General features: G+C 47.8%; 1 protein-coding gene across 1 annotated transcript; it reads right to left on the reverse strand.

The window, feature by feature from the left end:
* Positions 1–14,412: 14,412 nt before the first annotated feature.
* Positions 14,413–17,006, reverse strand: LOC123071487 (protein TRANSPARENT TESTA 1). The gene is made up of 2 exons (XM_044495061.1): positions 16,157–17,006; positions 14,413–15,247 (listed from the first exon to the last, which is right to left on the reverse strand). The coding sequence occupies exons 1-2, from the start codon at positions 16,841–16,843 to the stop codon at positions 14,816–14,818; spliced, it is 1,119 nt and encodes a 372-aa protein (XP_044350996.1). The 5' UTR covers positions 16,844–17,006; the 3' UTR covers positions 14,413–14,815.
* Between the last annotated feature and the right edge of the window lie 675 nt (positions 17,007–17,681).

Genomic DNA, 17,681 nt, shown 5'->3' on the forward strand with positions numbered 1-17,681 from the left:
GATCCCTTTTGGCCCCAGGTCACTTTGGGTGTTTTGTTAAGCTTGTTGAGTAGCTCCATGCCATGTTCTTACTTGTCACATTCAGGTCATGTATCATGTTGTTTTGCTGCTCCGAAGAGAGCATCGTGATCTGAAATTTCAGACTAGTGTTATTTCACTAAGTCTGGAATCTGTTTTGCATTTGCGTTTTAGCCATGCTTGTTTGAACCTCATAATGGATGAATTGGCCGTGGCTCAGTGCTAGTCTTTTGTTAACCATCTTGTGTACATCACTGCCATATATTTTGTTTTCATGTTTGGTGGCTGTAGCATCTTCATTTCGTTGCATTTAGATGCCTACTTGCTGTAAATCGCAGACCGGTGTCATATCTTAAAACGCTTGCCATTTCCAAACCGTAACTCCGATTCCAATGATCTTTATATCGTTTTCAAGCGATTTCATCCCCTCTATTCAGTGGCATACTTGGTTTTCCAAGTTGATGCCAGGTTCATGCTTTTCCTGTCATATCTTGCATTTCACATCCCGCATAGCATATCGTCATTTCATCATATTGCTTGGTCTTGCACGTGGTTGATTGTATTCTTGTTGCTTGTTTGTCTTGTTGGGTAGAGCCGGGAGACGAGTTCGCTACCGAGGAGCCCGTTGAGTTTGCTTGTGAGGATCCAGTCAACTCTGATAACTGTGCAGGCAAGATGATCATACCCTCGAAATCACTACTATCTTTGCTATGCTAGTTTGCTCGCTCTTTTGCTTTGCCACTGCTACGATGCCTACCTTTTGCTTGTCAGCCTCCCAATTGCCATGTTGAACCTCTAACCCACCATTGTCCTAGCAAACCGTTGATTGGCTATGTTACCGCTTTGCTCAGCCCTTCTTATAGCGTTGTTAGTTGCAGGTGAAGATTGGAGCTGTTCCTTGTTGGAACATTTATTTTCCTTGTTGGGATATCATTATATTGCTATGTTATCGTAATGCATCTATATACCTGGTAAAGGGTGGAAGGCTCGGCCTCTCGCCTAGTGTTTTGTTCCACTCTTGCCGCCCTAGTTTCCGTCATATCGGTGTTATGTTCCCGGATTGTTGCGTCCCTTACGCGGTTGGGCTATAATGGGAACCCCTTGATAGTTCGCCTTGATTAAAGCTTTTCCAGCAATGCCCAACATTGGTTTTACCATTTGCCACCTAGCCTCTTTTTCCCTTGGGTTTCCGGAGCCCGAAGGTCATCTTATTTTAACCCCCCCCGGGCCAGTGCTCCTCTGAGCGTTGGTTCAAACTAGAGTCCTGTGCAGCGCCCCCTCGGGGAAACTCGAGGTTTGGTTTTAGTTGTATGGAGCGCTCATCTGAGTGTGCCCTGAGAAAGAGATATGTGCAGCTCCTATCGGGATTTGTCGGCACATTCGGGCGGTGTTGCTGGTCTTGTTTTAACCTGTCGAATTGTCTTGTTGTACCGGGTTGCCGAGTCTGATCGGTGTGTCTCGGGTGGAGGTCTATTCCTTCGTTGACCGTGAGAGCTTGTCATGGGCTAAGTTGGGACCCCCTGCAGGGATTGAACTTTCGAAAGCCGTGCCCGCGGTTATGGGCAGATGGGAATTTGTTAATGTCCGGTTGTAGATAACTAAAACCTTAATTAATTAAAATGAATTAACTGAGTGTGTTGCCGTGATGGCCTCTTCTCGGCGGAGTCCGAGAAGTGGACACGGTGTTGGAGTTATGCTTGCGCAGGTTGTTCCTCTAGATTCTCGCTCGCGCCTTGCCTCCTCTTCTCGCTCTCTTTTGCGGATAAGTTAGCCACCACATATGCTAGTCGCTTGCTGCAGCTCGACATATATTTTCCTTATCCATTCCTATAAGCTTAAATAGTTTTGATCGCGAGGGTGTGAGATTGCTGAGTCCCTGTGGCTCACAGATACTATAACTCCAGATACAGGTCCAGGTGATTTCGCTCCAGGTGACGAGTACGAGCTCAAGTGGGAGTTCGACGAGGACTCTCAGCGTTATTATGTTTCCTTTCCCGATGATCAGTAGTGGTGCCTAGTTGGGGATCGATTCAGGGCCTTGTCGCACGTTGGGTTCTTTTCTATTTTGGCACCATAGTCGGGCCATGAGTGTTTGTTTGATGGATGTTATTTATGTACTCTGGTGTGACGTGGCGAGTGTAAGCCAACTATGTTATCTCCCCCTTTTATTATGTATTACATGGGGTGTTGTAATGATTGCCTGACTTGCGACATTGCTTTCAATGCGGTTATGTCTCTAAGTCATGCCTCGACACGTGGGAGCTATAGCCGCATCGAGGGCGTTACAAGTTGGTAATCAGAGCCTTCCCCGACCTTAGGAGCCCCCATTGCTTGATCGTTTTTAGTAGCCGAGTTGTGTCTAGAAAAATGTTTTGAGTCCTTAGGAATTATATATCGGAGAGCTTAGGAATTCTTTTTACTTCCCAGTCTCCTCATCGCTCTGGTAAGGCATCCTGACGTAGAGTTTTGACTCTTCTCTTCTCAAATTTCACAAAATTTTTTTTAGGATCACGCGAGTATCTTGGTTTTGTTCCGATGGTTTTGTGACGAGAACATTGTTCTTGGTGCCTCCTGTCTTTAGGGGTTGTGGCAGTGTCCCGGGGAGTTGAGCTCCGAGGTGTTGTCGTCACAATTTTATCGTTGCAATTCTGGTATACTTGAGATATGTGCGCGACATCGGAAATCTCTTTTATGCAGTTCGTTGGTGAGATAACCTCGACGCCACCCAGTACTGGGGCGGGAGTTCGGGAGTATCGCCATAACTTGTATAACGGATGCTTTTCGAAGGTTGAGGTAGATGGTTTCCGAAGTTTTCTTGGTTATGTGTTGAAGGATGGATATAGCTGGATGTAGGATTTGCTAGTTTGGGTGAGATATTATGCTTCCCCTGTATCCCCAACACCTGATTGCATAACCGGAAAGGTTCGGGAGTTTCATAGGTGGGAATTCTAGTAGCTCTAGTTCTTCTTCCACGGATATTGGTTTGAGATTGGGATTTCTTACCGATTATTCGTTCTTGATCCGTACCTTGTTGAATTATTTCTCTACGTTAATTCTACGTGGCCTCTCAATTTATGGATATGTGACCATTTGAAGAGGAATGCATTCGTTCATTTTGTTCGGATGTGAAGACTATATGTTGCAATTTTCATTCCGTTGGATTCAGCTTCTATATTGTTGTCTATCAATGTGCTAATGGTGGTCAACCTCTTCAGGATGGCTCCTCCAACGCGCACGACTCCGAATCCTGATCCGCCTCCACCTCCGCCTCCTCCGGAAGCATGGCAAGCTGTGATGGCCGCTACTAATGCAAATACACAGTTGATCATGCAAATTCTCCAAGAGCGTAATCAAGGCAGTCAAGGGAATCAAGGCAACAATCAGCACCACTTTGCTACACTGAACCAGTTCCTTGCTAATGGGCCAAAGACTTTCAGCAATTGTGTTGAGGCAACCGATGCTGACGATTGGCTTGTGGATCTGTGTAAGCATTTTGAGTACAGTAACGTCAGGCCTGAAGATTTCGTCAAGTTCGCTTCTTTCCAGCTCAAAGATCAGGCTGCAGAGTGGTTCCAGCAGTACAAGGATTCCAGAGGTGGACGTCTGATCACTTGGGACGATTTCCGTCGAGATTTCCGAGCTCATCACATTCCGCAGAGCGTGGTTGAAAGCAAGCGTGAGGAATTCCGCAATCTGAAGCAAGGCTCTTTGTCAGTCTATGACTACAACAAGTTGTTCCAGAAGCTCGCCCGTTTTGCCAAGCAGGATGTTCCTGATGAGAAGAGCATGATCTATCAGTTCAGGGGTGGTCTTCGTGAGGAAATTCAGCTTGCTCTTGTCCTCTTTGAGCCGTGGAGATACGATGAGTTCTACAACATGGCACTAAAACAAGAGGCTGCTCAGTTGAGGTGTGATGCTTCCAGGAAGCGTGCCAGAGATGTTACTCATTCTTCCTCTACTCAAGTGGCCAAACAGCAGAAGTATTGGCTTCCTCCTCCTCCGTTCCGTTAGCCGTTTCAGCAGAAGAGCAAAGGTGGCAGTGGTTTCTCCCACCCACCCAACCCAGGTTTTCAGAACAAGGCTTCGTCTCAAGCTCCAAGACCGAGTGCTCCGTATCACCGTCCGCTTTCAGAGGTCACGTGCAACAAGTGCCAACAGAAGGGTCACTATGCCAACAAGTGTACCAACCAGAGGCGTCTTCCTCCTCCTCCTCCTGTCAGATCGGCAAGTACAGTTGTGGTCAAGCACAATCCCAAGCACGCCAAGGTCAATATGGTGAATGTAGCTCAGGCAGAGGACTCGTCAGATGTGATCATGGGTAACCTTCCGGTTAATGATGTTCCTGCAAAAGTTCTTTTTGACACGGGTGCATCGCATTGCTTCATTTCCAAACTTTTTGCATCAAAGTATGAGTGTGATTATCAGTATCTGCAAAGTTCCTTGCAAATTGTGTCACTGGGCAAGCAGATGACAGCTAACACCTGCGTCCCTGAGGTTACTATCACATTGGGTGACTACAAGTTCCTTTCTTCCCCAATTGTTCTCGGTAACTCGGATATTGATCTTATTCTCGGAATGGATTGGCTTTCTAAGCACAAAGCACATCTTGACTGTGCTGCCAGGCAGATTCAATTGACTCATTCGTCTGAGGATGTCATTGTCTTTGCCGCTCGGGATAATACCATCCGGTTGTTTTCTCTCAATGAGAAGGGTGAATTGGATGCTATTTCGCAGATTCCGGTTGTTTGTGAGTATCAAGACGTCTTTCCAGAAGAGCTCCCAGGAATGCCTCCGCACCGGCCAGTTGAATTCGTTATTGAACTTGAGCCTGGCACGGAACCTGTGTGCAAACGTCCTTACAAGCTCGGACCTGAAGAGTTGAAGGAGCTGAAGAAACAACTCGATGAGCAAGAAAGATTGGGTCTCATTCGGCCTAGTACTTCTCCGTGGGGTTGTGGTGTTCTTTTCGTGAAGAAGAAGGATGGATCGAGTCGACTTTGTGTTGATTACCGTCCAGTAAATAAAAGACCATCAAGAACAAATACCCACTTCCCAACATCAATGAGCTGTTCGAACAACTCAAGGGTGCTCAAGTATTCTCCAAGCTTGATCTCCGTATGGGTTATCATCAGATTCGTATTCGTGAGCAAGATATTCCCAAGACGGCGTTCAGAACAAGCTTTGGTTCATATGAATACACCGTCATGTCTTTTGGCCTCGCCAACGCTCCTCCGACGTTCTCTCGCATGATGAACTTCATCTTCAGCCCCTACACCAATGACTTCGTTTTGGTCTATCTCGACGACATTCTGGTTTTCTCGAAGAACAAGGAAGATCATGCCAAGCACTTGCGTTTGGTTCTTGACAAGCTCAGGGAACATCAGTTCTACGCCAAGTTCTCCAAGTGTGAATTTTGGCTCGATGAGGTTCTTTATCTTGGTCATATCATCTCTGCCAAGGGCATTTCCGTGAATCCTGAGAAGGTGTCTGCAATTGTGAATTGGGAACCTCCTCAGAACGTAAAGCAACTCCGCAGTTTCCTCGGTCTCGCAAGCTATTGCAGAAGATTCGTTGAAAACTTTTCTAAGATCGCCAAGCCTCTCTCAAATCTTCTTCAGAAGCACGTCAAGTACGTTTGGTCTCCGGAGTGTGATATTGCTTTCAACACTTTGAAAGAGAAATTGATCACTGCTCCAGTTCTGACTCCGCCTGATGAAACCAAGCCGTACGAGGTCTTTTGTGATGCCTCTCTCCAAGGTCTCGGTGCTGTACTGATGCAAGAGAAGAAAGTTGTCGCTTATACCTCTCGCCAGTTGAAGCCTAATGAGAAGAACTACCCCACTCATGATCTCGAGTTGGCGGCAGTTGTGCACGCTTTGTTGACTTGGAGACATCTTCTATTGGGAAGGAAAGTGGATATTTTCACTGATCACAAGAGTCTCAAGTACATCTTCACTCAGCCTAATCTCAACCTCAGGCAGACTCGATGGGTCGAAATGATTCAAGAGTACAATCCGAGTATCGAGTATACTCCAGGCAAGGCTAATGTGATTGCTGACGCTTTGAGCAGAAAAGCATATTGCAACAGTCTGATTCTCAAGCCTTATCAACCCGAGCTTTGTGAAGCTTTCCGCAAACTTAATCTGCAAGTTGTTCCTCAAGGTTTCCTCGCCAACCTTCAAGTTTCTCCTACCTTGGAAGACCAGATTCGCCAAGCCCAGCTTCTTGATGATATGGTGAAGAAGGTGAAGATTGGTATTGCAAAGAGTCAGTCCAAGTACAAGTGCTACCGACTTGATGACAAGGACACTCTCTTCTTCGAGGATCGAATTGTTGTGCCCAAAGGTGAACTTCGTAAGGTGATCATGAACGAGGCTCACAACTCTCTCCTCTCCATCCACCCTGGTAGTACGAAGATGTATCAGGATCTCAAGCAAGCTTATTGGTGGACTCGAATGAAGCGCGAGATCGCTCAATTCGTGAACGAGTGTGATGTCTGCAGAAGAGTGAAGGCAGAACACCAAAGGCCAGCAGGTCTCCTCCAACCTCTTGCCATTCCAGAATGGAAGTTTGACCACATTGAAATGGACTTCGTGACTGGGTTTCCAAAGTCCAAGCGTGGCAATGATGCTATATTCGTCGTCATCGACAAGCTCACCAAAGTGGCTCACTTTCTGCCTATCAAAGAGTCAATCACTGCAGCTCAATTGGCGGAACTCTATACCTCTCGTATTGTCTCTCTGCACGGTATTCCTCAAGTGATATCTTCAGACCGTGGCAGCATCTTTACCTCCAAGTTTTGGGATTCTTTTCAGAAGGCCATGGGCACCAACATCCGCTTCAGCACAGCTTTCCATCCTCAAACAAGCGGTCAAGTCGAGCGTGTCAACCAGATTCTCGAAGATATGCTTAGGGCTTGTGTGATTTCTTTCGGCATGAAGTGGGAGGACTGTCTTCCTTATGCTGAATTCTCATACAACAACAACTTTCAAGCAAGTTCGGGCAAGGCCCCATTTGAAATTCTGTATGGCAGGAAGTGCCGTACCCCTCTCAACTGGTCTGAAACCGGTGAACGTCAGCTGCTGGGCAATGACCTAATCACAGAGGCAGAAGAAATGTGCAAAGTCATTCGCGATAACCTCAAAGCAGCCCAATCCCGCCAGAAGAGCTACTATGATAGTAAGCACCGTGATTGGCTTTCGAGATCGGAGATCATGTTTACCTCCGTGTCTCTCCTATGAAAGGTACTCGTCGCTTCGGTATCAAAGGGAAGCTTGCCCCCAGATATGTCGGGCCTTTCAAGATCGTCAGCAAGAGAGGCGACCTCGCCTATCAACTTGAGCTTCCTTCAAACTTTGCAAATGTTCATGATGTGTTCCACGTTCTCAGCTTCGAAAGTGTTTCAAGACTCCTGACCGCACCGTCAACTTCGAGGACATTGAGCTCCAAGAAGATCTCTCTTATTGTGAGCACCCAGTTGCTATTCTTGAAGAGACTGAACGCAAGACTCGCAACAAGTCAATCAAATTCCTCAAAGTCAAGTGGTCTCACCATTCCGACCGTGAAGCTACCTGGGAACGCGAGGATCACCTCCGTTCTGAGTACCCGGAGTTCTTTCAGTCCTAGATCTCGGGACGAGATCTTTTCGTAGTGGTGGAGTGTTGTAACGCCCCAGATATACTTTCCATATTTGTATCCAACTCTTGCCGTCTCCGGCGCTAAGTTATATTTATTTCTCGGGTTCGGATCTTTGTCTCCATGTGTTGTTTTTGTTTTCTTGCATCTCATATCATGTCATCATGTGCATTGCATTTGCATACATGTTCATCTCATGCATCCGAGCATTTTCCCCGTTGTCCGTTTTGCATTCCGGCGCTTCGTTCTCCTCCGGTGGTCATTTCTAGCTTTCTTTCGTGTTTGGGAATTAAACATTTCCGGATTGGACCGAGACTTGCCAAGCGGCCTTGGTTTACTACCGGTAGACCACCTGTCAAGTTTCGTACCTTTTGGACTTCGTTTGATACTCCAACGGTTAACCGAGGGACCGAAAAGGCCTCGTGTGTGTTGCAGCCCAACACCCCCCAAATTTCTTCCAAAACCCACCAAACTCTGCTCCATGTCCTAGAGCGTTTGATCACGATCGCGTGGGCGAAAACCACACCTAATTTGGACTCTCCTAGCTCCACTTATGCCTATATATACACCCCCCTTTCGGATCTCAGATTCCTCCCCGTCCTCCTCTGAAAAAAAAGGAGATCCAACTCCTCCCGCCGTCGCCGGACACAACCGCCGCCGACGGGCATGTCCGGCCTCCCCGTCCGCCACCACGTGTCGGCCTCCTAGTGGCCGCCGCCCGGTCCCCAGTTCGCCGCCGCCCGCGGGCCCGCGAGGCCCGTGAGGGGCCCCCGCGGCCCGATCCGCCGCCGCGCCTTGTTCCGCGCCCCGCCGCCGTCTTCTCCCCGGCCGGCCGCCGCCGCCGCCCCAGCCGGAGGTCGCCGCCGCCGCGGGCACCTCGCCGGCCACCGCCTCCTCCCTCGCCGCCGGCCACCACGGGCCTCAAAGCCGGCGAGGCCCCGGTGATCCTCGGGCTCTGAGAGCCTCGCCCGATCCAGATCCGGTCGCGTGAACAGTAAACCCTAACCCCCGATTTTTTTTGCTAAGTCCCGAAAATTTTGATCCAAGTAGCTTTGTTTGAGGTCCCGTAACTTTGCAACCGTAGCTCCGTTTTGGGCGTATGATATATCAAAATCTTCGCCTCGACATGTACATCATTTTATTCCATTGCATCATTTGCATTTGAGGTCATCTTGATGCCCAAAATGCTGTTAGAAGGCGGCTTCGTGAGTTAAATTGCAGATCCGTTAGTTCATCATGCACTTTTGTCATTTTTGCCATGTTTAATTCGTGCATGATATGCCTGTGCCCCTTTGGGATGAATTGTTAAGCATTTTGTCTTCTTTCCAGAGGTGCCACCCATGCATTTTTTAGGATGTGTGTGTTGTCTTGTGCAAGCTTGCGAAGAGAGGTACCTGAGAATGCAGATTTCAGGGACTTAGTGATTTTCACTAAGTCTGGGATATTTTAGTTCATGATGCTATATGTCCAGCTTGTTTCCTAGTGATCCGTGCCTCTTTTGAGAATGATCAGTAAGGGAGTTTTGATATTTATGTTATGCTTTATCCATCCATGTCTTTGTTCGCATATGTGGAGTGCTCTAGGTTGACTCAATCAAGCTCAACTTTTACTTCGTTGTTAATCTGGGCAGATCGTCAACTTGTTTGCGATTTTGGCCGATGCTATTGTTAGTGATCCGTGCATGCTATGCCATTGTTCTTGCCATGTATAGCTTGTATTTTGTTCCTTCTTAATGGATGTATGCTTGCCTTGCTGTGACTTGCACCATGGTGAGTGCATCGAGCTCGTTTACATGCCTTCGTGAGTTATATTTCAGCATGTCTCAGTTTTCACTAAGTCTGGAAACTGATTGTGTTTTAGCTATGTTCGTGTGCCCGTTAATATATTTTGTGATCCCTTTTGGCCCCAGGTCACTTTGGGTGTTTTGTTAAGCTTGTTGAGTAGCTCCATGCCATGTTCTTACTTGTCATATTCAGGTCATGTATCATATTGTTTTGCTGCTCCGAAGAGAGCATCGTGATCTGAAATTTCAGACTAGTGTTAATTTCACTAAGTCTGGAATCTGTTTTGCATTTGCGTTTTAGCCATGCTTGTTTGAACCTCATAATGGATGAATTGGCCGTGGCTCAGTGCTAGTCTTTTGTTAACCATCTTGTGTACATCACTGCCATGTATTTTGTTTTCATGTTTGGTGGCTGTAGCATGTTCATTTCGTTGCATTTAGATGCCTACTTGCTGTAAATCGCAGACCGGTGTCATATCTTAAAACGCTTGCCATTTCCAAACCGTAACTCCGATTCCAATGATCTTTATATCGTTTTCAAGCGATTTCATCCCCTCTATTCAGTGGCACACTTGGTTTTCCAAGTTGATGCCAGGTTCATGCTTTTCCTGTCATATCTTGCATTTCGCATCCCGCATAGCATATCGTCATTTCATCATATTGCTTGGTCTTGCACGTGGTTGATTGTATCCTTGTTGCTAGTTTGTCTTGTTGGGTAGAGCCGGGAGACGAGTTCGCTACCGAGGAGCCCGTTGAGTTTGCTTGTGAGGATCTAGTCAACTCTGACAACTGTGCAGGCAAGATGATCATACCCTCGAAATCACTACTATCTTTGCTATGCTAGTTTGCTCGCTCTTTTGCTTTGCCACTGCTACGATGCCTACCTTTTGCTTGTCAGCCTCCCAATTGCCATGTTGAACCTCTAACCCACCATTGTCCTAGCAAACCGTTGATTGGCTATGTTACCGCTTTGCTCAGCCCTTCTTATAACGTTGTTAGTTGCAGGTGAAGATTGGAGCTATTCCTTGTTGGAACATTTATTTTCCTTGTTGGGATATCATTATATTGCTATGTTATCGTAATGCATCTATATACCTGGTAAAGGGTGGAAGGCTCGGCCTCTCGCCTAGTGTTTTGTTCCACTCTTGCCGCCCTAGTTTCCGTCATATCGGTGTTATGTTCCTGGATTGTTGCGTCCCTTACGCGGTTGGGCTATAATGGGAACCCCTTGATAGTTCGCCTTGATTAAAGCTTTTCCAGCAATGCCCAACATTGGTTTTACCATTTGCCACCTAGCCTCTTTTTCCCTTTGGTTTCCGGAGCCCGAAGGTCATCTTATTTTAACCCCCCCCCCCCCGGGCCAGTGCTCCTCTGAGCGTTGGTTCAAACTAGAGTCCTATGCAGCGCCCCCTCGGGGAAACTCGAGGTTTGGTTTTAGTTGTATGGAGCGCTCATCTGAGTGTGCCCTGAGAAAGAGATATGTGCAGCTCCTATCGGGATTTGTCGGCACATTCGGGCGGTGTTGCTGGTCTTGTTTTAACCTGTCGAATTGTCTTGTTGTACCGGGTTGCCGAGTCTGATCGGTGTGTCTCGGGTGGAGGGCTATTCCTTCGTTGACCGTGAGAGCTTGTCATGGGCTAAGTTGGGACCCCCTGCAGGGATTGAACTTTCGAAAGCCGTGCCCGCGGTTATGGGCAGATGGGAATTTGTTAATGTCCGGTTGTAGATAACTAAAACCTTAATTAATTAAAATGAATTAACTGAGTGTGTTGCCGTGATGGCCTCTTCTCGGCGGAGTCCGGGAAGTGGACACGGTGTTGGAGTTATGCTTGCGCAGGTTGTTCCTCTAGATTCTCGCTCACGCCTTGCCTCCTCTTCTCGCTCTCTTTTGCGGATAAGTTAGCCACCACATATGCTAGTCGCTTGCTGCAGCTCCACATATATTTGCCTTATCCATTCCTATAAGCTTAAATAGTTTTGATCGCGAGGGTGTGAGATTGCTGAGTCCCTGTGGCTCACAGATACTATAACTCCAGATGCAGGTCCAGGTGATTTCGCTCCAGGTGACGAGTACGAGCTCAAGTGGGAGTTCGACGAGGACTCTCAGCGTTATTATGTTTCCTTTCCCGATGATCAGTAGTGGTGCCTAGTTGGGGATCGATTCAGGGCCTTGTCGCACGTTGGGTTATTTTCTATTTTGGCACCGTAGTCGGGCCATGAGTGTTTGTTTGATGGATGTTATTTATGTACTCTGGTGTGACGTGGCGAGTGTAAGCCAACTATGTTATCTCCCCCTTTTATTATGTATTACATGGGGTGTTGTAATGATTGCCTGACTTGCGACATTGCTTTCAATGCGGTTATGTCTCTAAGTCGTGCCTCGACACGTGGGAGCTATAGCCGCATCGAGGGCGTTACATACGAGCACTTTCGCAGGGTCGTCAAAAGTCATATGAAGAGTGTTCTATAATTTTTTAGAGACGGAGGAACCTATGCACATGAAACTGCACACTCCATTTGCGTTTGTTGAAATGCCTTGTTTTAATTTTAGCCATTCAAACTGTGAACCAAAATAAATCAAACACCGAACCTTAATTCGAAATTGTTTGTTCTTATAATATGGGCCAAAATTCATTGCATTTGCATACAATCCATGACTAAAAATATCATTAAACATCATTGGCAAAATACTAAGCTTGGACAATGTCGCTATTCAACACTGCTAGCTACTCCCTCTGTAACATAATACTATAAGACATGAAACGTCTTATATTATGTTACGGAGGGAGTATCTACTATTTGATGTTGTCTAGTCCTCATCATCGAGATGGTTGAGCATCAAGCGAAGAGCTAAACGGTGGTCGATCTTGCGCTTGCACTTGGCCTCTTCAAAGGAGCAACAAGCTCAATCTGTTGTTTCTCCTCTAGCTCAGTGGTGGCCGCGGTGTTCCTCTGCTTTACAGGCAGAGAGCTCGAGTAGGACCCAACCCGATTGGGTCCTCGGACACGGGCTCGTCGTGGACGGGAGGACAGGGGCAAGGCGGAGTCCTATAGTGGCGCGTTGCAGGTGGGGGACCATCACGACGGGAACAGGCTCATCCACAAGGAAGATGGCACGTAATCCAACGCAACCGTCATTGGAGCCGCCAACGCCACAGGAACGACGGCGGGAGGAGGATGCTCCAGTGGACACGACCAGTGCGGCGTGGGGAGAGATAATGTCGCTCGCATGCGGCATCAGGGACAACAAATTGTTATCGTCGAGCAGGTTCGACCAATAGGTCATGGGGCGACATTGTGGTGGTGGGATTGTCACTGAGAGGGGAGGAGATGATGGTGGGGTTAGGGTTGGCTGGGTGTGAGGTGTGCCTTGCATTTATAGCTGGGAATGGTGGGTGGCACGACGGGAGATGATGCCACATGGTGGACTTCAGAGGGCTCACCAGCAAAAATCCATGGGCTGGGTGCGCCAATGATGGGTAGTTCATCGTCGATGGTTTACTATGCCCATGTAAGTTGTGTGGGCGGCTGTGCCACGGAAAGCGGATAGGAGGAGAGAGGTGGAAGAAGGTGAAGTTGGCTACGTGCTCATATCGAGAGCGTGCTTCATAAATTATAGCGATCCAAATGCATATGACGACTCTACTAGAGTACCATTTTGTGTGTTGTTCATCATAATAGCAGTTGTTATAATGATCGGTCACATATGGTGCATTTGATTGAGTTGCTCTAACCAACCTTTCATTCTGAAGTGCATTTCTACATATGTTGCCTCTTCTAAAACATCTCCCCTATGTCTTCGTATAGGACTTCTCTACAAAGATTATTTCCCCGATCGTTCAAGTCCAGCAATACCCCCCCCCCCCCCCCCCCCAACCAACACACACACACACAAAGTCACTTGCTATATTTCTGTCCCTGGAATAGGAAATATATGGATGCCGCTCCTATCTTTCAAACACGAGGAAATATATAAACGGGATTTGGAGTGCCACAAATATAACAAAACATGAGCAATATATACGATTGCTCCCAAAATGGTTGAGACGGTCATTTTTTTTCTCATTTTCTCTCCTACTTTATCTATGGGATGTGATAGGGGTGGGGGCTATTGGAAGAAAGAATGTTGTCTTCCCTATCTAGATGAATGTATGTTCTTTTTATTCTCTATAATACTAGGCGTCATCCCTTCATCACATGCTTAATAATTTAATTCATAATTTACTTTTATTAGAACAAACATTAAATACTAGAGAGAACACTAAGACATAACCTATTGTGTACGTAAAATTGGGATTTTATTTCCGTAGAATGCGCCAGATAAAGCTGCCACCTCGGCAAATGGAGGTGCCGTGACTACGATTAAGCAAATTGAGATGACAATAAATAGCATAAATATGCCAAAATAGATAACACATTTATTTTTCCATCATGAAATAGATAAAACTTGTGGTGGCATGTTTCAAATGCCACTTACAATTATAAACAATGTTTGCTATATCTATAAAAGTATCGAAATGAAGCCATTTCTCTTGAAACACACTCGTTCAATTCAAAATATATAAGACATATTTTTGACCATCTTTGTTCTATTAATTGCTTGATAATATGCGGGTTGTGTGACATAAAAATGATACTATATGTTTTTATTCAAATCCGCTTTCTTATGTTGTCATTTTGTTACTATGAACCAAGTACTGACAAAGCTTTAACTCCGGAATCAATTAAATGAGAAGAATAATTTCACAGTAGTCTTGTTAGTATATTATGATGTAAGAACACATGATCAAAGTCTTTCATCGGATATCGCAAATCTCGGCTTATATTTGGACGCTAGATTTACCTGTTAACTCTATTAGGATTTAGGATATATTTATTGTTTATAGTTATTGCTTGCACAAATGTTATACCAATCAAAACGAATGCAATACATTTGAAGACAATAGAAACAGACAGGGGTTTGGCAGTAATGAGAATTCAAAAACTTCAAAGATTACAACAGACAAGTAAACGTTATGTACGTACTCATAAATTGCTAGGTCTCATGTTCAAAATGCGATGTATACAGTACTAGGTCCAAATTACCAGTTTAGTTAGCCTGTGAAGCTGATAAATTTTCTCCATTACAAAGCTGCATTGACAGCCTAGCTAATAGCACTGCCTGCAGCTCCCACAGTCCGGCTGAAGAAAATTCAGCTACTTCACAGCTTTTAGCAACTGGTCGAGAACCCCCTTATTGCGCTATCACTTACTAGTACCTCGTTGTTCCTCTTGCATTTGCATGCATTGCATGTATGATGAAATCATGCATGCATGCGTATATACGAGCGTGGATATGATCTATGTAGTAGGATCAGCTAGACGGCCCGGTCGACGATCTCACCGTTGGAAGCGTATGATGCGGCGGTCCTCGGCGGGGGCGGGGGCGGTGGCGCCGTCGAGGGCGACGGGGAGGTGGTCGCCGCCGAAGGAGCGGACGTGGTCGTTGAGGGAGCGCTTGTGCTTGAAGTCGGAGCCGCAGGCGCAGAACCAGCGCTTGCCGCAGTTCTTCTCGTGCGTGCGCCAGTCGCCCTTGACGGCGAAGGGCTTGGCGCAGCGGCGGCAGCGGAAGGGCCTGGCGCCGTGCTTGCGCTTGTAGTGCGTCTGCAGGGTGCGGAAGTCCTTGAGCGGCCGCGCGCGCGGGTGGGCCACGCTGTTCCGGCACCCGGCGGCGCAGCAGTAGCACGGCAGCTTCAGCAGCGCCAGCGTCTGCGTGCCCTTGAGCGACTCCGGGCCCTTGCGGTACTCGCGCCCGTGGCCCCACATGTGCATCTGCATCCATCAACACATGTTATGCATGCACACACTGGATTAGTACTTAACAAAGTACGTATAACATAGGAAATTCAAGCCACTTGATAGGCGTTTTCATGATCGTTGGTGTGAATTTTCGTTGTTCGTAATGATTGTTTGCATGAAATGCACTCAAAGAGATCTTGAATATCAAGCTTTCGGGGCTCCACCGGGCCGGGTATATATATATACATGTTTGGGTTTCAGAGTTGTTCTTTACGGAAAGGTGGCTACTACCGGGACGGCGTACTGGTGATCACGATCAGACCTTCTCTTTGGAATAAATTGACACTTGATTAGCTTTGGAGCTCCTAGGAGACGAGCCCTGGGTCCAATCCAGACACCAAACACCCGCAATGCCATTGGGAAAGTGGCCGGTGTTGGATAGGTCAGGCTCAACTTCGACGGGGCCATTCGACGGTGTTGGGAGATAGATTTTCGCTGCTGCATGCAAGGTGTTCACATCGATCTACCGGCCGGGTTTTTTGGACTAGTTATCCGGGAAACCTAGAGTGTCCTTGATGGTGTGTGGCCTTTGTAGAACGATGCGACGATGAAGCTTCGGCTGCTCCTCGTTTGTAACCAAGTATGTGGAGACTGGAGAGTTGGTTAAGATTTGGGGCAGCCGGGCAGGCGACCAAAACACTATGATATGGTGAATTGATGATTCATGTCGAATTATGTTAGCGAGCTAAGATGATCTCGGTTCTCTCATTCGCTGGACTTAATTTTGTACTACCAGCTAATTAAATTCTAGATCATCTCTCTTTTGCGTCTCCAATATTATCACAGAATCAATCGAATCGTGGCTTAGATGAAAACAGAACCAACAATAACTAAGGCGGGGCAGTATATAAGAGCATGCAAAATAGACGTCATTTAATTTACCTGCATGTTATTATATCTGTTGAAGCTCTTGTTACAGACGTGGCAGACAAACTGCACCGGGCCGACGAGGATCTGCGCCGGCGTCGGGATCCAATATTCGCAGCCCATGGGCACGCCGCCCTCTGCTCCGACCATGCCGAATTCCGGCATGCTGACGCTGTTTGATCTTCCTGCCGAGACCATTGGCTCGCCGTGCTCGTCTTTCTCCTCTGCCTCCACCTTGCAACCTCCATGCTCAGGTTTCAACTCATCTATCTCCTCCTCCTCCTCTTCGTCACAGTCGTGGTCATCATCTTCCTCCTGGCCCTCCTCTTCCATGATGTCATCATCGCAAGATCCACCAACCGGCAAGCCGATATTCAGATCCACGCCAGGCCCGAGCACCCCGGCCGCGCCGCTGCCCATGATCTCTTCCTTGACTCCAGGTGCAGGGTGATCATGGTCACCACCAGCCCCCTTCCCCTCCTCGAGCATGCGGAGCAGCGGCAAACATGCGACGCTGCTGCCATCTACCTGAGCGGCACCTCCGTCCTCCGCATGTGGTCCAGACGCCATGGACGATGATGAGGAGGAGAAAGTCGACGACGATCTCGAGGAGGACGGCGAACCCGGCGGCTTGAGCCACTCGAAGAAAGGCGAGGCGACAAGGAGCTCACCTTCCATGGAGGAGCAGGTGCGCAGCCCCATCTTGATCTTAGAATACAGGTCTCGCTTTGCAGGGACTGGAGAATATGCAGTATATATAGCTAGCTTGATATCGGGGGTTTGGTGGCGTGGGTGGAGAAGACTGGGATGTGGAGGAAGGGGAAAGAGGAACGGCAGCAGCCTCCCTAATGTCAATGTGCGCGTATGTCACGACCTTGAAGAAAACGAAGCGGCCACCACCTGGGGCCGCTTATATACAAGCTCGATCGGGCGCCTTTACGTTTGTGTGTGCTGCGCCTGCACCCCTGGGTGTAGGCGTTGAAACTCTCGCCGATGCTTTCACACTCGATCCATGGGCAGATCAGGCAAAGCCGACGAGATAGCGCGTGGCGTGGGGGCGTGTGAATGTGCATGCGGAGCCCGGACCGTCCGTCGTCGCCGGCTGCTGCTGCTGCCATACGATCGTGTGCGCGTACAGGGGAGGTGCGGCGGGGGAGCCCGGTTTGGAGCCTTGGATGGTCCCTGCCGCCGTGCGCTGCACAGTCGCGGTCCATGCGCGACATGGCGCCGCGGGTGGTGACTGCGGATCACATGCCGAGAATGTGCGCGGTCTGTGGGGGTTTAATTCGGGGGTCAAGCGCAGTACACCGGGGATGAGGAAACAGAGGACGGGACTGTGCCGTGTTCTCACCTAGTATTATGTGCGCGACAGCCCTAGCCTATGTTTTTGATTTTTGCTTGGGACTTTTTCATACACATGCATAGTGAGAGTAGATGGTGGATGTGGATGTACCGGGACTTGGTGCACCCATCGTCTCCGACCTCACTCACTCTGGCTGAAAAATGTTGCGGTGTAAAAGAAAAACTGAGGCCGTAGAAA

This window comes from Triticum aestivum, chromosome 3B (genome assembly GCF_018294505.1).
Source record: "Triticum aestivum cultivar Chinese Spring chromosome 3B, IWGSC CS RefSeq v2.1, whole genome shotgun sequence".
NCBI lineage: Eukaryota > Viridiplantae > Streptophyta > Magnoliopsida > Poales > Poaceae > Triticum > Triticum aestivum.

Bases quoted from the DNA above. Each gene is read 5' to 3' on its own strand.
- LOC123071487 (XM_044495061.1), bottom strand. From the start codon at position 16,843: ATGGGGCTGCGCACCTGCTCCTCCATGGAAGGTGAGCTCCTTGTCGCC. The intron at 15,248-16,156 runs GTAAATTAAATG...TGATGGATGCAG, and splicing joins ACAGATATAATAACATGCAG to ATGCACATGTGGGGCCACGG.